The 22,473-nt window shown below is 39.5% G+C and overlaps 1 protein-coding gene across 8 annotated transcripts in view; it reads left to right on the top strand.

Moving 5' to 3' along the window:
* Nucleotides 1-22,473, top strand: part of Dmxl2 (Dmx like 2) — a 141,672-nt gene that overhangs the window by 75,745 nt on the left and 43,454 nt on the right. For all 8 annotated transcript variants that reach the window (XM_055621810.1, XM_055621812.1, XM_055621811.1 and 5 more), the window contains 8 exons: nt 1,719-1,808; nt 4,291-4,414; nt 7,119-7,238; nt 8,899-9,126; nt 11,231-12,886; nt 16,420-16,530; nt 18,646-18,815; nt 21,763-21,860. In XM_055621810.1, coding sequence (XP_055477785.1) covers nt 1,719-1,808; nt 4,291-4,414; nt 7,119-7,238; nt 8,899-9,126; nt 11,231-12,886; nt 16,420-16,530; nt 18,646-18,815; nt 21,763-21,860 — 2,597 coding nt within the window. The remainder of the gene's footprint in view (nt 1-1,718; nt 1,809-4,290; nt 4,415-7,118; nt 7,239-8,898; nt 9,127-11,230; nt 12,887-16,419; nt 16,531-18,645; nt 18,816-21,762; nt 21,861-22,473) is intronic.

Below are 22,473 nucleotides of genomic sequence, written 5' to 3'. Positions count from 1 at the left end.
GTGTGTGTGTGTGTGTGTGTGTGTGTGTGTGTGTGTGTGTGTGTGTGAGGGTCTTGGCTATGTGTTGGAAATAACTAAGGAGCTCATAGTATCACTTTTCAGATCAGTCTCTCTGAGTGGGACCTAAGTATCTGTGATTGAGGTGGGGTCAGTGTGCAGCCAACACGTGCGTGCGTGCGTGCGTCACTCAGAGCCCTGTGCTAGCTTGGTACGTACTCTACCATTGAGATACACTTCAGCCCTTAACTGGAACTCACTATGTAGTCTAGGTTGCCCTGAACCCCTGATCTTCCTACCTCAGTCCTGGAATTAGAGACTTACTCCAGTGTGGCCTGTGGCTTAGTTAGGGTTCTGTTGCTGTGACCAAGAGCAACTTGAGAAGGCAAGCATTTACTTCATGTTCCAGGTCTTAGGTCATACTTCATCACTGAGTGAAGGCAGGACCTCAAGTCAGGAACCTGGGGGCCTAAGTGAAGCACAGCCATGGAGTAATGCTGCTGACTGTCATTTTTCTGAGGGCTTGCTCAGCCTGCTTTCTTATAACCCAGGATGACTTGCCCCTATAGGGCTAGGCCCTCTCATGACAATCATGAAAAGACCCTGCAGACTTGTCTGAAGCCCAGTCTGATAGAGTCATTTTCTCAGTGGAGGTTCCTCTTCTCAAATAACTCAAGCCTGTGTCAAGTTGACAAATCTAACCAGGACACCCAGCTTCCAGCAGCACTTCTTAAACTTTTGTATACACATGAATCTGAAGATATTGTTAAAGTGTAAATGCACAACACACTTTTAAAAGGTACTATTTTGTTGCTGTTGGTCTGTTGATATGCTTTGAGTAGCAGTAGTTTTTTGTGCTAGATAAAGCCTGGCATTTTAGCCTGCTGAGCCCAGGTTTCAGTGACAAAAACCAGCAGAATGTCAAAGGCAATTGTAGGTATTTGAGCTAATACTTTAAAACTTGACTCTTGAGTGAACATACTCATATCAATAAAGTTAGCCCTACTTAATCACTTGTTTTCTCTCTCATGATTTATTACCCCAGAACCTATCCCAGTCAGTGCTCTCCGGAATTCTACTGATACAAATTGGAAGGATCCTACACATCCAATATGGATGTTCTTTCCTCTTAGAACTGAGCTCAGGCTGAACTGGGATGATCTAAACTGTGTTATGTCCTGGAGGCAGAGAAAGGCATTGGACATTGGAGATGGGTGCTGAGGCATTTAGTTATTGAAAGTGTTCATTTAAAACATGGCTTGTTGGTGGAGGTGGGGGCAAGACCCCTTGCACTGTGAAATTTGGGGAGTGTTAAGAGATCCAGATCGCCCCAGTTTGGGGATTTAAGATGCAAACTTTCTTCATTGCAACGTTGTCATCTCAGGAGACAGAGACCCACTTGTCAGTCGTGATCCCTGTGCTTCATGCTGCATGCCACACACTCAGGCACTGGACTAGGTCCTTAATCACACTGGTCCTGATGAAGACACTGAGATAGCTAAATGCTTTGAAGTTATAATATTTATGTTAATATTGTCAGCTTTCTAAGTTCTTAACTTTAAAAACAAATGAGAATGGAAATTGGATATATTTCTTTGAATATATTAATTTTCTTGTCAATCAGTGATTATTTGGGTGGATTATTTGGGTGATGCTGTCTCATATTGACAGTAGAGTGGTAATCTTGTTGATCATTGACGTTTTGCATTTGTTGTTTACAGAAACTTATTGGAGAAGTGTTTAACATTGTGAGCCAACAGTCCACTGCTCGACCAGGCTGCATTATTGAACTTGATGCAATCACTGACCAAGTAAAAACATGCTTTTGAATTGGTGATGTTATATGCTGTATTTGGTTCTCTTCATTTCAGAGTGTTTTCTGTCTATATTTTTTTAGTTTTAGAATAATTCTCAATTGGTAAAACATCTAATGTCTAATGATCCCCAAAGTGAGGGGGGAATTTTACTGATAACTTAGGAGTTACTGCTCTCTAATTGACTTGTATCTGTATCTTTATCTTTTATTTAAAGGAAGTTTGAAATTATAACCCCAGTGTTCCCATGCTGAGGGCACATACAATGCAGCTGTGCACAGACTCCAGATGTGGAAGGGCTTCTCCCTTCCTGTTAGCTTTGTATGGAGTACACAGCATTTGCTCTCTTGGGCCTTTTTTTTTTTTTTTTTTTTAATGAGATCCATTAAATGCAGATGACTATAGTATCAGCATATATTTTTACTTTGTATTCATAACCCTTTGTATAGTCCTCTTACCTCTTATCTGGGAAAAGAGGAAAGCCCTTCTACCCAAGGTGTGGTAAAGTCCATTTATCCCTGTAATGTTTATTTCTTTCAGGTCATGTTCATGGACTGAAAGAGAAAGCACAACCATTTAAATAAAAAAAAAAAAATTACTTTGAGGAAGTAACTACATCTTTAAAACAAAACAAAATGAAGAATAAGACAAGTATAGACTTACTCATTTTTTCCATGGTGCTTGCATTTTTTAAGGGAAATGAAGCTCTTTCTGAATATGGAGAAATTGCCACATGAGCTCTTGGTAGCAGAAATGGGGCTTCCAGACTCAAGTTACTAATGACGCCTCTACGGAAGTCGTAACTTTTCTTTCCTCAAGCTGCATCGTTGTACTTTACATTCTCTTAATTATTTTTTTTTTCTACTCCAGAGGAATCTAGAAGAGTGCATTCCCCACTTGGACCCCTTTCCTCTCTTTACCATGAGATATTGGTGTAGTCCGCTCTCACCTAGTATTCTTTTTTTTTTTTTTACTTTACATTTACATCAGATTCCTTTCTCATCTGCTTCTGATTTTTAGTAGCACAAGGGTGGTGAAGTAGAACAATCGATCAGTGACTGGCTTATAGGCCTCAGGGTTTAAAACTCAGTGCAGGTGTGCTCCCAGTGCGCTCTCTGATCTGTCTCGCCCTCCGTGCCTTACCCCTTCCTCCCTTGTTTACTCTTCCCTCTGTCAATAGTTCCCTCTTCCCTGATTCAAGCCTCTTTTTTTCCTCAGCTCCTTCCCTGTTTGTTCTTTGGTTTGTTTTTGAGGCAGCTGGCTCTGTGGCTGGGCCTGGAACTTACCACTGCCTCAACCCCTGAGTACTGGGATTTTAGGCTTTCATTTTTATGACTGTCTTGTTCTCTGAGTTCTGTACCCATGAAGATGTTACTTCTTCATTTGTTTTCTTCTTTGGGAAAATGGCTGTACTTTTAAAAGAGATTTTATACTTTTATACTTCGAGAGACAAAAAAGCAAAAACAAAACAAAACAAAAACCTCTTTGAACTCTGATATACTTTCTGTGGGTTAGTCTAATATTTTGTTGCGCTCTGTGTAAGGGGAGCAGTCACCCTGACTTTAAAGACTGCGCTCCATTCGTGCCAAGCTGATCAAAGCTGCTCTCTGCAGTGTTGCCACAGAGTGGTCTTAACACGCATCGTGTTCCCTGGCTTGGATCCAGCCTTTTCCTTGAATTTCACTAGTTGGTTCTAGGTGGCGGTTTGTGGTTGCTTGTGTTCTCTGTGTGGTCCGGAAACATGGCCGTGCAGCTTATCTCCAGTGGTGCATTTCGTAGGTCCTTCCAGCAGCCCTCTACACGTTCATCTAAATGAATTCTGCAAAGATTAGTATTTACTGTAAACAAATTCTCTCACAATTTCCACTAAGTGCTCTACAGGGGGTGCTTTGAGAACCCTTCTCAGGTTTTAGTGTTTGTTGGTGGTGCCCTCTGATAGACTTGGAAAATCTGCTGGTTGTCTGTTAGTCTAGTGAGCATAGCCCTCTCTAGCTGTCGTCTCAGAGACGAAAGTGGTTCAGGTCACTTAACTACATCTGTGTTTTTGAGTATGCTTAAAGATTTATTCTTATCATTTTTAATTATGTATAGGTATATGTATCTGATTCTGGATAACTACATGTGAATGTTGGTCTCCAAGGAGGCCATTGATCCTCGGGAGCTGGGGTTATGGTTGTGAGCCACATGACCTGGGTTCTGAGAACTGAACTTTGGGCTTAAGCTCTGCGCCAGCTCTTTAGCTCCAGTGGTTTTCTTTGAGACACAAACCTTATGCTCTGTTTTGCATTTAGCTATGCTATCTTTGAAAGTATTTTTTTAATTCAATAATATCTTAGTAATTTTTTTACTACTTTTTTTTCTAGTTAGATTAAGAATAGACAGTGTATAGAGATTTTTTTCTTTTCCATATTGGGGAGGTAGGGAATAGGAGATAAAGAATTTCAAAGATGAAACACTCTTTCACTTATCTCATTTATAGTGTGGCTCAAATACACAGCTACTGCACGTGTTTCAGGAAGACTTCATTATTGGGTATAAACCACATAAAGAAGACATGGAGAAAAAGGAAAAGGAAGCAGAAATATTTTTTCAGCCGTCACAAGGTATGCTTTTGAGGGAGGCAAGGCTTGTTTATTAGTTGATGAAGTGGACTGACTTGCTGTCATTCCGAATCTTCCCCAAACAGTGAAATCTCATTTGGAAAAACAAAAAAGTGACTTTGCTTAATCATTAAAACCCTCGAGCTTTCATCACGTGTGGGTGTTAGGTAGTCAGTCTCAAGCTTTGGGCACATACGTTGGACACCCGTCAAAGCTGTTGTTAGTCAGTGCTGGAGATAGCACCTTGCTGCTCTTCCGGAGGACCAGCTCTTGGTGGTACCCTTTTTTGAATGAAAATAGTTTTTCTGTAAGATCTTTCAAAAACAAAGAGTATAATGTTTAGTTTTAACTTCAGATCTTAACATCAAGTGCTTTTTGTAGATTAGGATTTGGTATTTATAGAAGCCATGCTGTATTAAAATAAAAAGGTATGTCCTGCTCTAAAAATTTGTTCTCTGTAATGAGTAACACTTTACAAAGGATTTCCAAATACTTATTCACTCTCCTCTGATGTATTTTTTATTCCTCTGTTAAGTTAAACAAATAATTTTTTCCTAATGTTTCTTGAAATTTTTTTCTTTTGTTTGTTGTATGTATGTATGTATATATAGTTTCTTTTTGGTTTTTCTCCCAATTTTATAAGTTTTCTTTAAACACACATACTTCTTTTTATACATGCCTCTTCCTTACTTGTGTATTTTCTAGCTTTAAAAAATGTTTTTTAAAAAACCCTTTATTTTATGTACGGGTGTTTTGCTTGTATGTATGTTTGCACCAAGTGTGTGCCTGGTGCCTACGGTTGGATCCCCAGGAACTGGAGTTAAGGATAGTTGTGAGCTGCCATGTGGTTGCTGATAACTGAACCCAGCTAGTCTCAGAAAGCAGCTGCCTTAGCTCCGGTTTCTGTTACTGTGAGGAAACACCATGACCAAAAGCACATTGAGGAGGAAAAGGTTTATTCAGCTTATGCTTCCACAGCGCACTTCATCACCAAAGGAAGTCAGGAAAGAAATTCAAACAGGGCAGAATCCTGGAGGTAGGGGCTGATGCAGAGGCCGAGTGCTGCTTCATCTTGGTCATCATGGCTTGCGTGCTCAGCCTGCATTCTTAGAGAAGCCAGGACCACCAGCCCAGGGATGGAACAGCTCATAGTGGGCTGGGCCCTCCCCCATCAATCACTAGTTCAGAAGATGCCGTGCACTGGATCTTTCGGTGACATTTTCTCAATTGAGGCTTTCTCCTCTCTGACTCTCACTGTGTCAGATTTACATAAAACTATCCAGCAGAGCAGCCAGAGCTCTCAGTCACCACGCCCACTCCTCAGCACCTTACGTGCATGTCTGAAGGACAAGTTTTGCTTGCGTTATCAAGCTCGTGAAATTAACCTCAAAATCATATAATAAATAGTTGATGCGTTTTTGTATTTTCAGGTGTTTGACTCCACATGTTTTTATGTGCATGTGCACACTGGGCTACACTCTGACACTCATACTTGCATGACCAGCACTTACCAGCTGAGCCAGCTCCCCATGCCCACGTTTTCACTTTAAAAGAAAGTTTGTGTTGTTCAATGTTGATCTTTATTTCACTTTTAACAAACGCAGTTGTTAACAGGAAAAATGTACTCAAACATGAAACTTCTGCAAGTTTCTCTGTGCCTTTACAACTGCCTCTCTCTCAATTTCTTACAATTTTTTTAAAAAGCTTATTTCATATTAGTAAGGTAGTATAATGGGATGAAAATGTTTTGTTCTTTTAATTATTTATTATGTGTATATGTGTCCATGGGCCTGTGTGCCAGTGTGCATGTGTGCAGCTCAGAGAACAGCACGGGCTCTGTTGAATAAAGTCAGGCCTTACCCCATCCATCTCACTGACCTTCATGCCTAACTTTAATGCCTGATTGGTGGTCCATCTTTGGATTCCTTTTGTGTTGGCCTTTATGTGTTTTTAAATTTTAAATTTTATTTATCATTGTGTATATAAGAGAGCATGATGTGAGTTTGTATAACCCTGTGGAGTTAGTTCTCTCCTCTCCTTTTCGAGGGTTCTGGGACTTGAACTCAGGAAGCCAGGCTTGTGTAACAAGCTCCTTTATCCATTAGCCAGTTCATTGCCCTGTTTGTATAATTTGACAGAGCCCAATTTGTTGTGATTGCTATGTAGCTTTTTAAACAAAGTTATATTAAAAATCATCCTTGAAATGAATTTTTCCTGACTAGTCTGTTTTCTGATGTATTTCAGTAGTCCGGTACCGTAGACGATATAAATGTTAAAGGAGAGATGTTGGCTTGTGATGTTTGGTCCAAGGTTGAAAGGCTGCATCTGATGATGGCAGAGTCCTGGGGGCAGCTCAGAATATCACATAGAGAGAGGGAGGGAAAAACCTCTTCCTACTCCCTCTTAGAAAGCCACCAGTATACAACCATTGTGGCTCCACCCTGATGCCTTATCTAGTCCTACTGCCTTTTAAAGGTCCCACCTTGGAAATACTACAATCAGATTAATTCTTATTAATGCCTTAATACAGTGGGAATTAAATCATAAGGGTTTTAGAAAGGACAGGTCATATTCAAGTAATCATATTTGCTTTCTTTCTAACTTCCATGTATAACAAGAGGTGTTTTTTCTTTATTTTTTTTACCATTAAAATTTTTTCTAGCCCTACAGAAAAAATTAACTTAATTATTTTCCCTTTGAACAATAGGATATCGCCCTCCACCGTTTTCAGAAAAATTCTTTTTAGTAGTCATTGAGAAGGACAGCAATAATAACTCTATTCTCCATATGTGGCACCTTCATCTTAAATCTGTACAAGCATGTTTAGGTAAGTAATTATATTACCATTTTATATAGAAATGTTGTAAAATAAAGACATTTTATAGAAAATGCTTTAGGTTGGTTGATTCTTTAAAAGGAAGGAGTGAATTATAAATTGAGTTGATGAATGAGAGTAAAAGTCTCTTCTAAACTTTCTTTACTTAAATATGTATATTTAATACACATAGATATATTTTATTTTTATTGAGATGGGGGTTCTCATGCTATAGCCCAAGCTGTTACAAGGCCCAGTCCAAGATCCTAAGTCTTTTGAGTGTTAGATTTGGAAGATACATGCAGCCATGCTAAACTTCTGAAACAGATTGATCCTAAAAATAAACCAGTCTGGGGCAGAGTAGACATTCTGGAAATTTAAAAAAAAAGTGACTGATTTGTTTTTAGTTAACACTTATCGAGTGCCTGCTGCCTGTTGTGGATGCCGTGTCTTTCAGTCTGCCCTGATGGCAGAGTCAGTGTGGCACATTTTGTGGAGTCTCGTGTAGCTCTCTGATATACTGTGCATCACCTTGACATTATGAGAAGCAGTTGTGGCAAAATATGAGTGAACATCTGAAGGATAAAATTAAGAAATACAGTAGCGCATGATAAATTATTTCACATGCTTTACTATACACATTCAGATTAATTACGAAGCAAAGAAATTGAATGGGGCAGCTTGGAGTGCTACATTTGGTACACTGTTTCTGGTCCCTCGGTAAGGACTTTATCATTGAGCTGTGCTTCCATGTCCGTTTCCTTTTTGTTCTTTCTTTTTTGAGGCACAATCTCATTATATAGCCTAGGCTAGCTATGAACTTACTATGTAGGCTATATTGACTCTTAAACTTTGCTTTCTGAGAGATAATTGTTAAGTAAAGAATCACATGGATAGCCATACCATGCTGAGTTCACTGTTTTGGGGTAATAAGATATTTTACATGTATTTTTTTTTCTAATTTAGTTAGATTTTTTTATGGATTACAGTGTGATATTTTAATACATAATGTTATATGTACTCTTTGGTTCAGGGTAACTGGTTTATCCTCTCAGACACGTGTCATTTAGTTTTCAAGGTGAATATTTTAAATTAGTTAGCACAAAGTACTAAGAACTGTCAAAAGAGTCTGTTATTTCTAATAATTATGCTACTACCCAGTTTTATGAATATTAAACAAGTACCTTTATCTACTAAGCAATCTTGTTAGTCCACTAGACTGCTTACTAAGAGTACAGATTACTGTGGTCTAGCTCCAGTTGATGTAATCATTGTCTGTGAGGTTAGACACGGATGTTTGTAATCAGTGTCTCTGATGTTAGACACGGGTGTTTGTAAGTAGTGTCTCTGGGGTTAGGCATGGGTGTTTGTATGTTGATATATTTTTTAGGCTTTTAGTGTGTTTGAGGTTTAGAGATGCTGTACTGTGTAAGTTAAGGTTTTAGATCTCATATGTTGTGGTTCTCACCTGAAATACCCATGTGAAGGAGTTGGTCATGGTGAGAAGGAAAAAAAAATAGTTGAAAAGTATGTATTTTTCAAGGTTACCAAGAAGGAGTCTGAAAATTGTCTCCCCAGAACTGGGAATACTTTTAAGAAACATTTAGAGAATAGTAAAATGTCTCCTCTTATGTGTGTAGTGGTGATAATGATCTCAAATTTATTTGCAAAGCTAAAGCTGCAGAAGGCATCTCATCTGATAGTCTGCTTTCAGTACCTGGACAGAAGAATGTGGAGTCTTCTCCAGAAACCTCCCCTAGTGTGAGCTCCATGCCACACTCTTCATCCATTGCCAATCTTCAAACTGCTAGTAAACTCATTCTGAGCTCCAGACTGGTGTATAGCCAGCCGCTGGATCTGCCGGAAGCTGTTGAAGTCATAAGAGCAACACCTTCAGCAGGTAAAGTGTTCTGACACTGAGCAGTGATGGCCCAGAGTGTCGTCTTCTGATATGTGCTACAGTGACATTGAGGAAGTTACTGCTTGTAGCGATCTACTTGTTTAGAAATGTTTCTGTTAATCATTTTTATGAAAAATTCAGTTTGCTGGTTTTCTCCGGCCATGTGCATTTGGAGGGGTGGGTCATGGTGAGAAGGAACCGAACAGTTTTAAATATATGCTTCAAGGTAACTAAGAAAGAATCTGAAATTATCTCCTAAGAAGCTGCATTTATTCTCCCTTTTCTTTGTTTTTTCTTGTTATGTAGTTGGCACTCAGGAGAGTCTTTCTGTCTTAGCCTCCTGGGTGTTGGGATTACATTTCTCTTCAACCTGTCTGTCAGACCTTGTTCACACATACATAATAAAGCTAAAATGTGATTAGCACAGAGTGAAGTCTTAAAATACTTTACATTTATCTATCTATCTATCTATCTATCTATCTATCTATCTATCTATCTATCTATCTATCTATCTATCTATCAGGAGGGCCCATGCTACAACACACATGTGGATCTCAGAACATACTGTGCTGGAGTCAGTTCCAGCAGGTTCAGAGATCACATTGGAGCATCAGGCTTGGGGGCAAGCACTGTTACCTACTAAGCCGTGTAGCTGTGACTACAACACCAAAAGGAGCTTCAGTAACTTGCATAGAAATGTTTTGCCATCATAGTATTAAATGTAGACAGGATCCTTCACATTAAAAAACGTATTTCAGGACATTGAAATGGATCTGCTGGTAGAGACATTTTCTGTAGGCCTGATGACCTGAGTGCAATCTCTGGTCCTAGAAAGTGGCAGGGGTCCTCCATGTGTATTCCATTACACATGTGAACCTGCGCCCACGCCTCCTTATCTGTAAATGCTCAGTCTGTCTGTCTGCTTCTGTCAGTCATCTATCCATCCATCCATCCATGCTATTCTCAGAACTGGACTTGACTGGCCTGTAATGATGCTGACTTTAGTAAGGTAGATGAGGTGAAGGATTGGACTAGAGGCTACATTTGAAAGGACTTGCCCCTATGGCGTTCTGATTGGAGAATTCCTAGAATAGTGATATTGACAAACCAAAGTGCAGGTTCAGTCTTATTTGGCTCTCCGGTGGATGATATTGAAGGACTACCTTGAGAAGACTTTCATTGAGCCAGGTGTGGTTGCACATGCCTGTAATCCCAGCCCTCAGGGAGGCAGAACCAGGCGGATCTCTCTAAGTTCGAGGCCACCCTGGTCTATAAAGTGAGTCCAGGACAGCCAAGGCTGCACAGAGAAACCTTGTCTTGAAAAAAGAGAGGGAGGGACTTATTATGGGTTTTTGTGTTCAACGCAGATCTAGGCAAATTGTTTTGGTTTTGTTTGTTTAGTTTTTGACAAACAAAGTCTTATTTGTAACTCAAGCTGATCTGGATATAGGAATACATATAGGAAAGTCTTGAACTTTTTAATCCTTCTGCGTCTGCCTTCCAAATACTTGGATTGCAGGTATATTTTCCAAATACAGAACATTTGCTGTCTTCCAGAAACCTACAGTAAGGTGCTCACATCAGGCAGCTTCTAACCACTTATAATTATAGCTCTAGGGGATCTGTCACTCATGTCTGGCCTCCAAGGTCACTTGTACTCATGTGCACATACACATAACTAATCAATTTTTAAAATATTTGAAAAGTTTGTAATATGCTCATTTGTTTGTTGAAACTCACAAATAAATTATATTTACAGAGGTTTTATGAAGTGCTTTCAAATGTCTCTTAGACAGTAACATCCCAAGTTGAATAATAATTGCTTCTTGTTATTTAAATGGAACAGACTTACATCTTTAAATGGTTTTTCCATTCTTCCAAAGGTACTGATGGATTGGAACTTGAATTCAGCTCTTCTGACCCAAAAATCTTAGTCATTATATTGACAATAAATGGAAAGTGTTAGTGATGGTAGACAGGAATGAGGATTCTGGTTCAATATTAAGAGAGGATAAATTAAACAAATAATGGATTTAAGGTCCGTTGATAGATCTCACATTGTGTGAGTCTCTGAGTATGACTGTTTTCTTTCCTTTTTATAAAGGTCACCTGAGTTCCTCTTCAATTTATCCAGTATGCCTTGCACCTTACTTAGTGGTTACAACTTGCTCGGACAATAAAGTACGCTTCTGGAAATGTTCCATGGAAACTAACTCAAGCGCTGAGAAGGAAACCTATCATTGGAGGAGATGGCCATTGATGAATGATGAAGGGGAAGATAACAGCAGTACTGTGAGCATTGTGGGCAGACCCGTTGCTGTTAGCTGCTCATACACAGGCCGTCTGGCAGTGGCCTACAAGCAGCCTATCCACCACAATGGTTTTATTTCTAAGGAGTTTTCTATGCATGTCTGTATATTCGAATGCGAATCTACAGGAGGGTCAGAGTGGGTTTTAGAACAGACCATCCATCTTGATGATTTGGTTAAGGTTGGGAGTGTACTTGATTCAAGGGTCAGTGTTGACAGTAATCTGTTTGTATATAGCAAATCAGATGCTTTTTTAAGTAAGGATAGGTACCTTATTCCAAATATCAAGCATTTAGTACATTTGGACTGGGTGTCAAAAGAAGATGGCTCTCACATTCTCACAGTGGGAGTTGGTGCTAATATCTTCATGTATGGGAGACTTTCCGGGATTGTAACTGACCAAACCAACAGTAAGGAGGGAGTAGCTGTCATTACTTTACCACTAGGTGGTAGTATCAAGCAAGGAGTTAGGTCAAGGTGGGTTCTTCTGAGATCTATAGACTTGGTATCCTCTGTGGATGGCACACCTTCACTGCCTGTTTCTCTCTCTTGGGTAAGAGATGGAATATTGGTGGTGGGAATGGACTGTGAAATGCATGTATATGCCCAATGGAAGCATTCTGTCAAATTTGGAGACATTGAAGCTGATAGCCCTGGTGATGAGGCAGCAGTCCATGATCATCCTGCCTTTAAATCCACAAGAAAAAGTATTGTTGAAGGAGCAGCTGTCACTGATGATGTTTTTTGTTCACCAACTGTGGTTCAAGATGGTGGCTTATTTGAGGCCGCACATGCTCTCTCGCCCACTCTCCCACAGTATCATCCAACTCAGCTGTTAGAGTTGATGGACTTAGGGAAAGTTAGAAGAGCTAAAGCCATTCTCTCCCATTTAGTGAAGTGTATTGCAGGTGAAGTTGCAATAGTTAGGGATGCTGATGCTGGAGAAGGAAGTAAGCGGCACCTCTCTCGGACCATTAGTGTGAGCGGCAGTACAGCAAAGGATACTGTTACCATTGGAAAAGATGGTACGCGAGATTATACTGAGATAGATTCTATTCCTCCGCTACCGCTGCACGCATTGCTTGCTGCAGATCAGGACACATCCTACCGAATTTCAGAAGAGAGTACAAAAAAGCCCCAGAGCTACGAGGACCATATTGAAAGCCAACCAGAGGATCAATATTCAGAGCTGTTCCAAGTCCAGGAGATAACAACAGATGATATCGATTTAGAGCCAGAAAAGAGAGAGAACAAATCAAAAGTAATAAACCTGTCACAGTACGGACCAGCGTATTTTGGCCAGGAACATGCTAGAGTACTATCAAGTCATCTAATGCACTCAAGCCTGCCAGGACTCACCCGCCTGGAGCAGATGTTCCTTGTAGCGTTGGCTGATACTGTGGCCACCACCAGTACTGAGCTTGATGAGAACAGGGATAAGAACTACTCAGGTAAGCAGGTCACTGTGAATGTGAAGCTTATAACTAACACAAGTATTGTGTTATCTGCGCAATAAATTGTTGTTTTCTTTTAGCCCTTATAGGGAAAAAAGACCTATGGATAATTGTTATAGAATATGTTTCTTTATAAAAGAAAAGGCCATTGAGGCAGGTTGTCGCTTGCCTGTGTGACGTGTGGATTTGTGATGTCTGTGTGCATCTCACTGAACATTGATTCTAATGCTGTTGTTTTTCTTTGAGTGATAAAAATGACCCTTTTTTGTTTTGTTTTCTTGTATCATGAAGCTTAAAGGAGCTCATGGATCAGTTTGCTTATTTTTTCATTTGAGGCATAGAGAATTTTTGAAAAGGATTTCTTTTGTTTGATGAATTTTTTTTATTACATACGTACGTGTATTTGCCCTGCATGCGTGCCTAGTACCTGTATCAGATCTCCTGAACCCTTAGTTACAGAGCTTTGTGTGCGCTAGAAACTGAACCCAGGTCCTCTGAAGGAACATTAAGTGTTCTTAGCTGCTGAACTCTCCAGCCCCATAAATAATATTTTATAGTTATATAAATTTGTCCAAAAATTTTAGACAATTAATGTAATATATATCTTGCCATTTGAAATTGGATCTCATTCTCTCCTGTTCAGCTAGTTAAGGGAAATAGGGTTAATTATAAACAATACCATTAGCAAAGGAAACAAAAGTATTGATCGTTAATTCATTCATTCATTCATTCATTCATTCATTCATTCATTCATTCTTGTAATAAATATTGTAGAGAAATGAAGAATTACTATGTGCCAGGTACTTTATCCCATTTAATTATCATAATCCTCTGGTGGGTAGTTGACTATTACTATGTATATATGTATATAATAATATATAGTTTTATGTATGAAGATAATAATCCTTAGAAAATTTAAGGCACTCACATTCAGTTATACAGGCATTAAATGACATAGTGTTCATATGTGGAAAAATTGTTGCTTTCAAGACTGTAATTTTAAATTTTCTTAAAACTTTTAAATTGGAAGAAAAAATATTAGAAATATTTTTCACAGGTTTAATTTCTTACAGTATAGCCCCATGATTTTCCTTCTGTAGATTAAAATAATAAACCTTAGAAGGTTTATTTGTGACCCATTTTCTAGTTATGTTAGGAAGAAACAGAAAGTCGTAACTGCTTCAAGGTTATCGGCAATAGAGCAAAACCACCCCCAAAACAAGCATAAGCTTTTCTTGTACAACTGATATTGTTACAATTGGTGTTGTAATAATTGATACTGTTAGGTGTTTTTCTCTGGAGAATTAAGAAAGTGGGCCTTGGGGCTGAAGAGCCTTTAAGAGTGCTTGCTACTCTTACAGGGGACCCAAATTTGATTCCCAGCATCCACACTGAGATCTTAGAACAGTCTGTAACCCAGCCCAGACCTCCATGTGCACTTTCACTCATGTGCACATACCCATATAGACACAGTCTCTCTTCTCTCTCTCTCTCTCTCTCTCTCTCTCTCTCACACACACACACACACACACACACACACACAGAGAGACAGAGGTTAAAAAAATATAAATCTTTTAAAAAGGAAATACTTGTTACAGTCCATGAAGAAAAGTTTAAACTTTCTGATACAAAGCTTTATCTTTGGCTAACACTGTGAATTATTCTGGTCATAGTGGACGTTCATGAAGTAGATAAGGCAAGAGTGGATATTCCCATTTCATAGGTGGAGAATTGCACTTAAAGATTAAATGGTTTGTACATCTCAGCCAAAGAATCCTAAGTAAAAGAATTTTTCTATTTGTTCTGGCGAGACAACTCTTCTGTCCTATCAATGGCACCTGCTCTCATGTATCACTTCTATTATATCCAGAATATAGTCATTTTTCATCGCCTGTGCTGTGGTTCAAGCCACAGTTGTTTCCTGCCTAATTATTGAGAAAGTCTCCTGACAGCTTCATTCATATCAACTCTGTCTTTCAAACAGAAACCAGTGCTTTAATGGGGACAATATTACATTCATGCCTGCCTGTCTGTCTATTCATTCTTTTGTTCGCTCTCTCTCTCTCTCTTTTTTTTTTTTTTTTTAGACATGGTCTTCCTATGTAGCCCTGGTTGGCTGGAACTTACTATGGAGAACAGGCTGGCCTCAAACTCACAGAGAATTCCTAGCTGTGTGCTACCATGCCTGACGTTCCTCTGTTCAGTGTATGCAGTGGCTTCCTGAACTTTAGGAGCTTTGCAGTGGTTTATAGGTTCTACATGATCTGTGCTTATTTCCACTCCCTGTTTGGGCCTTTTGTTAGCCCGCGGACGTGGAACGCTTCCTTTCCCAGGGCCTTTTCCTTTCCTGTGCGTAGAATGCTCATCCAGATCTGTCGGATCGCCCTATCTATGCAGTGCTCATTCCCTAACCTCAGTTCTCTGCTCAGACTTCACCCCATAGTGAAGTTCTTCCCTGGCTCCATTGTATGATACAGAACACCCTTGATTTGTAAATATTTTGCTTTCTTCTGGAAAACTTCACTTTTTTTGGACTCTGCCAGTTGCTGGCTTAGGATCTGTCCATGCTTTCGCATTGCTGCTAAATGTTAGTCACTCACCGTTTTTCATATCTTTGTCCACGTTTTCACTGAGCAGTATCAAATCTGTACAAGAAAATTTGTGGAATCAAGGCAAAGCTTCGAGTTACCCTTTTAAATCTAAGCCTAGCCTAGAAAATAAAATTTTAAATCTTTTTGTGCTATTTTTGTCAAGCTAAATAGCCTACAAAGTCTTAGAGTAGATAATTTCACTTTAGTATACAATTTCTGTCAGTAAAATCTCAGTACATGTAGGAAAATCTACCAAGAGTTACAAACTGACTTACTTCCAGTTACTTCTCTGTTGCCGTGAAAAGACACCATGACCAAGGCAACTTACAGAAAGAAAAGTTTATTGGGGCTTAGTTTCCAAGCGTGAGTGCATGACCATGATGGTGGGGAACATGGGAGCACACAGACAAACAGGCAGGCATGGTGCTGGAGAAGCAGCCGAGCACTTGACATCTGGTCCACTAGCAGAGAAGGAGAACAAGCTGAGAGTGGATGTTGGTTTTTAAAACCTCAAAACCTGCCCCCAGTGACCACACCTCCTGCAGGACACACCCTCAATCCTTCCCAAACATGGGACCAAGTGTTAAAGTATATGAGCCTTTGGAGGCCATTCATTCAGTCCAACAAACTTACTTAGTTAATAGATTTCACTAGATTTCAAGGTTGCTTTCATTATGAGTAAGTATAGATACTAATGTTATTTGTACTTGTAACTTTGTTTTCTCAATTTTTACTTAGGTGTTTTAATATTTGTTTTACATTAAATATAAATGTAATATATTTTTATACATCTTTTATAAAGACACTAAATTGTTTACAAAGGAGTATGTTAAAATATATATACTGTACAGATTATTACAGAGTTTAATGTTTAGCTCAACCCCTCTGAATCTGTCTGTGGCTGTTGAAACCCTTAACACATTTTCTCTTTAATTACAGGCAGAGACACGTTAGATGAGTGTGGTCTGAGGTACTTGTTGGCAATGCGCTTGCACACGTGCCTGTTAACATCACTGCCTCCGCTGTACCGCGTCCAGCTCCTTCACCAAGGTACTCTAGTTACAGGTCAAACGTTTGCACTACTTGGTGGTGGTGGCTGTGTCTAAGCAGCTGGATCTTATGTACACGCCTGCCAGTACCCTGAGATCTTCATGTTGCGTGTGCGCACTCGCCGTTTCCTTTGTGTCCTCAGCTCTGCCCTGCTCTTCGACCTTTGTTCAGACAGCTCGGCTTCTGAGCCTGTGGTAGAGTTGTCGTGGCAAACAGAGGCCTAAGGTTGTGGTACCCTGTGTGCCCTGTGTGCATCTGCAGCACAGCTCTGAATTTTTCTGATGCCTTCTCTTTAAAAGCCGTGTAAATTTCATTCTTTGTGTTGTCATCTCTGTTTCCTCTCTTCCTCCTCTTCTCTGCTCCCTTGCTCCCTGCAATCCCTGCTTCCTTTCTTTTCACAGGATCTCTTTGTGTGGCCCAGGCTGGACGTGAACTCTTAGTGATCCTTGTGTTTGAGCTTCCAGGTGTTGGGCTTCAAGGTGTGCCCAGCTAGGCCCCACTTCACTCATTTTTACTTAAATCAGTGTGCTTAGTTGCTGTCAAGGGAAGTTAATGTTTTGAAAAGGTCTCCCACAATGACCCAGTGCATTTGCTTTGGTCCAGCATATTGCCATACCCCCATTTGAGACAGATTTATATCATCCTCTTACTTATAGAAACTATAGAATTTTAGAGTGACTATTCTGGAAACAGGATTCTTTATTTGTAAACATTTAGACTCTCAGACTGGTGCTCATTTGTTTAGACTGTATGCTTTTTGGAACACCAAACCTCATATTTTGTTGTTGCCGTTTTGGAAGTAAAGTCTTACTACGTACTGTGTAGCCCAGGCTGACCCAGAGTTGTGGCAGTTCTTGCTCCACCTCCCAAGTGCTGGGATTACATGTGTGCCACCATGGTTCATTAAAAATGGGATTCTGCTATGCATCAAAACATACTTCATCTACTCAACCCTTATTTTGAAGGCTTTTACATTTTTCTGACTTTTAAATTTGAATGATCATTGTAGTGAATTATATTACATTGTTACATATAAATACTTATATTTAATTATTTTGCTTTTATTGTTTATTTTTCCTTATATTTTATTTATATATTCTCATTATTTCCTCATGTTATTTTATTATAAATGGTTTTTGTATTGATATATATTTCTTGTTAGTTTCCTAGCAGTTGAGTTACTGAGTCAGAGTGTGAAACTCTTTAACTCTCTGTCCTTCAGAATGATTACTTATTTATATTGTCAAAAGTAGTGTTTGGTACTGTCAAAACTCAGCCTTTTACCACCATTTGATACATTTTACTCTACCCTACCCTACCCTTCTCTTCTTCTTCTCTTTCTTTCTCCCCCTTCCTTTTCTTCCCTCTCTTTTTTCCTCACTCTCTTACTCCCTTCTATCCTCCCTCCCTTCCTTTTCCTCCCTCACTTTTGGTAGGTCTTTTGGTCCTCTGTCCTTCCCTTCTAAGATGAGAGATGAGCTCATGGCTATTGTGTAGTCCTTATATTAAATGCAACTACAAGTAAATTTAGAGCTTGCTTTAAGTGACCTTTGGCTCTCTGGTTAGAGCAAAGGATGGAGCAGGTTTAAATTCAGTGCCAAAGGATGCCATCCTCAGGTAAATGGCAGAGTAAATAATAAAGCTTTTGACTTGACCAGTGTTTTTTTGTTGGTGAGTATGCTCATGAATAGCTTGGTACTCAGTTTTCTTTAATTTTCATTGATTATATTTCATTGTTAGTCTTTGTTTCAACTTCTCGTGTAGGGCAGGATGGGCTCAAATTGAAGATGACCTTGAATTTCTGATATCCTAAGTACTGGGTTTACATGCATGTGATAGTGTACTATATCATTTCGTAATATCTTTATTTTTGTATTTAAAAAAGGAATTAGATGTGGAAGAAACGTTAAGAGATTGGGATATTATTATGTGTCTTGTCACCAATCTTGAATACAGAGGCTTACAGAATAAAATCCTGAATGATGGTAGAGGTCCTTTATTCTTTCTTTCTGATTGAAAATGCTTCTTAAAATAAAGGAATATTAACTAAGCAGAATATTGTTTCATTGTTACTGATATAGTTCCTAAGGTTATTATTTCATGTTTCCATTTTAGGTGTGTCTACCTGCCATTTTGCCTGGGCTTTTCATTCTGAAGCTGAGGAAGAACTGATCAATATGATTCCAGCAATTCAAAGAGGGGACCCTCAGTGGTCTGAATTAAGAGCTATGGGGATAGGCTGGTGGGTGAGGAATGTTAACACACTTCGAAGATGCATTGAAAAGGTAACTTTCCTTTATTATATATTTTTGCCCATCTATAATCCCAGCACTGTGGGAGGCAGAGGCAGGCAGATCTCTGTGAATTCAAGGCTACACAGAGAAACCCTGTCTTGAAAAACCACCACCACCACCACCAACAACAACAAATCATTGTGCTACCTCTTCTGCAGCGATCGCTGAGCCTTAAGTGCAGGATTGTGTTGTCGATGTGTCATTTGCAGCTTAGCACCACATAGTCACTTGTTGACTGCATTTTGTTCAGTTGTGGTTTTCTATAATGACCTCTGTTACAAGGTGACTTTTTTTTTTTTTTTTTTAATGAAGATACAACCTATACTTACCTGTGACCATAAGGGTAAATGTTTAGTATGTAATTATGGATTATGGTACTTTAGTAAAGTGGCAGTTACAGGTTCTCCTTCAAGGTTCATGATTTTGCTATCATGGATAGTTGCAGATTCCTAGTACCAGGCATCATTGCCCTTTTGTTGGAAGGCCTGAAGTCTTTGCTGTAGGCCTGAGCTGTGGGTTACTGCCCAGACTCACATACCAATGTTGCACCAGTAGCGATATGGTGTTTTGTAGTTGGTGGGCATCATAGCTGGTAGAACTATTGGTTGCTTCCTTCTGGTACCATGAAAACAAGTCTTCAAGAAGGAGACTCTCAGCTCAGAACAGCTCTACTGCATGGTGTCTTCATCAATAGAGACTTTCACCTCAAGGAGGCAGCCAAGGGCAACAGCAGTAGCCTGTGATTTAAGAGTCTTGGACAATGCTGGCCAACAAATCAAAAGTGGACTTCTTAAGCCTGGTGTTGAGATTTTTGTCAGATACTCTGTGGATCTTGGGGGCAGCTGGGGAAATTTAATTTAAATTATGTGAGGGGTGTGTGTGTGTGTGTGTGTGTGTGTGTACAGACTTAAATGTATTATATGTAGTCTTAGGTAGATAAATGATTCTATCTTAGTTAAGATTACTACGATACTAGTAGTATCGTAAGTACTACTTACGATTACTAAGTAATCGATTACTAAGATTTACTACTGCGATAAAACACTATGACCAAAGCAACTTCGGGAGGAAAAGGTTTATCTGGTTTATCCTACTTATGCTCCCACATCACTGTTCATCATCAAAGGAAGTCAGGACATGAACTCAAGCAGGGCAGGAACCTGGAGGCAGGAGCTGATGCAGAGGCCATGGAGGAGCGCTGTGTACTCTGCTTTGCTCCCCTGGCTTGCACAGTCTGTTTTCTTATAGAGCCCAGGACTCTCAGCCCAGGGACTGCGCCATCCGCAGTGGATTGGACCCATCAATCGCTAGTTGAGAAGACGCCCGTCAGGCTTGTCTACAGCCTGATTTTATGGAGGCCTTTTCTCAACTGAGGCTCCTTCCTCTCAGATGACTTTAGCTTTGTCAGGTTGACTGAAAAAACTGTCAGCACAGATTCCTTATGGTATTTTCAGCTATCCCTGTTTCTTCTGTATTTATCTCCTTCCTTAATCAAAGCCCCCATTCCTGTTTTTCTCTTTTCTCCTTCAGATTATGTGTATCCTTCTATTCCCCTCTCTATTGCTTCCCCCTTCCTTAAGGAAAAACATTTTTTTTTGAGACAGGGTGCTACATAGCCCAGTCTGGTTGTGAATTCCTCCTGCCTTTACTAGCAAACCTTAATGATATTTTTGAACTTCTAGAAAACCTTTTATAGATAGATAATTTGAACATTTTCAGATTTTTTTTTGAGAACAATTTTTTAAAATAACATTTATTATTTTTGTATATATGTGTGTGGGTGCACATAAGAGTTTCAAACTTGATGTTCATTAAATTTCTATTCAGTATGCTGTCAGTTTATTTTGCTTTGTATACTATCTGTTTTGTTTGTTTTGAAACATGGTCCCACTGTGGAGCTCTGGCTGTTCTGAAACTCACTATGTAGACCAGTCAGGCTTAAAATTAATCACAGAGATCTGCTGCCTCTGTTTCCTGAGTGCTGGGATTAAAGGCATGTGCCACTATGCCCAGGTAATGGAATAGACGAATTTTTTAAACATTACTCTTTGAACTGTATTTTATTTGAAAACAAACAAATAGATTCTAAGGCATGCTCCCACAACCCTAGTACTTGAGAAGCTCAGGACAGGGTCAGCAGTTAGGAGGCAGCCGGGTTACAGAACACATCCAGGTTAGTTTAGGCTTCATGGTAAGGTACTGTTTCCAAAACATAAGCTAAACATAGGGTCAAATGCTTATAATGCTACCACTCAGGAAGCTGAGGCAGGAGGATTGCCCTAAACTTGAGGCTACCCTGGACTGTATAGTGAGGTCATGGCTGTCCTGGTGTACATAGTAGAACCCCAAAACAACAACAACAGTCAAACTCAGATTGTCAGGCTTGGCATGATGCTGCTTTATCCATGAAGTGATACAAAGAAAATAATCTGATTAATATAAAAAAATAGGAATTATAAAAAATAAAAAAGGGTGTATAAAAAAGAAATATAGTATGTTGAATTTTCAAAGGATGATCACATCTATTGAATCATCTGTTATTATTGTATTCTAATTAGTTTATTGCTACCTAGGTTTTCCTTTCCTCCATTACTGTGTGAATTTAGTTATTTACTTAAAAATCTTGGCTCAGTTACCTCCTCTATAAAATGAGAACATAGTACTACTTCATTGTAGGTACTAGTGACTAAGATTAAGCGAAGGTGCCTAGTGTGGTGACAGGTATATAGTAAAGGGTCAGTAAACACTAGCTGCTTTGCTGTTTTTATAGGATTACTGGCATGCAAATGCTTTTTTTTCTCGGTGGATGTTACCATAAGCACATACTCTGATTTCCATAGTTTGTATGAGCTAAGGAAGTAATAAGGAAGCATTTGTTGTTAGAGTAACTGATTATAGTTCTTTTGTCAAATAGTTACATGCTATTTTATTTGCTTAGGTTGCCAAAGCTTCTTTTCAAAGGAACAATGATGCCCTAGATGCTGCTTTATTCTACCTTTCAATGAAGAAGAAAGCGGTAGTGTGGGGTCTGTTCAGGTAATGTGCCTCAGCATTTCACAGGATTTCGCGGAATGAGATTGTGTTTGGATCTGAACTCTATTGCTTTTGAAAAGACTTCACTACTGGAGCTCTGTCACATCTGCTGACTTTCTTTACGCCTTGATTCTTTTATTTACAGCAAATGGGCAAAATATCTTTTATTTTCGTTTGAAAGATGGGCTCTTATAAAATGTTATAAAAGATACTTTTGTCTCCTGTGTGAGTACACAGGCACATCAGCCTTCCTTAGAGGAGATGCGAATAAGCAGCATCTGTGACTGGAGCTGGCAGTCTTCTCAGATTTATTTGTTTCACGTACATAAGTTCTCTGCCTGTGTGCTGTGTTGCCTGTATGGATGCTGTGTACTACATGCTTCATGCATGCTGTGCCCACAGGGACCAATAAGAACGTTGCATCCCGAGAGTTGTGAGCCACCATGTGGGTGCTGGGAACCAAACCTGGGTTCACTGCAGAAGCCGCCAGTGCGCCTAGCCACTGAGCTTCCTCTCCAGCTCTACCTGACGTTTTCTTTGAGTGGAGTGTTTGAGTGGGTTTCTCTGTCTTTTCATGCATTCTGTAAAGAATTAAAATATTTTTAGTGTGAGATAG

This window comes from Psammomys obesus, unplaced genomic scaffold, assembly GCF_907164565.1.
Source record: "Psammomys obesus unplaced genomic scaffold, mPsaObe1.curated_primary_1811, whole genome shotgun sequence".
Classification (NCBI taxonomy): Eukaryota; Metazoa; Chordata; class Mammalia; order Rodentia; family Muridae; genus Psammomys; species Psammomys obesus.
Note: the sequence above shows the minus strand (reverse complement) of the source record. Positions and strands in the feature narration are given on the sequence as shown.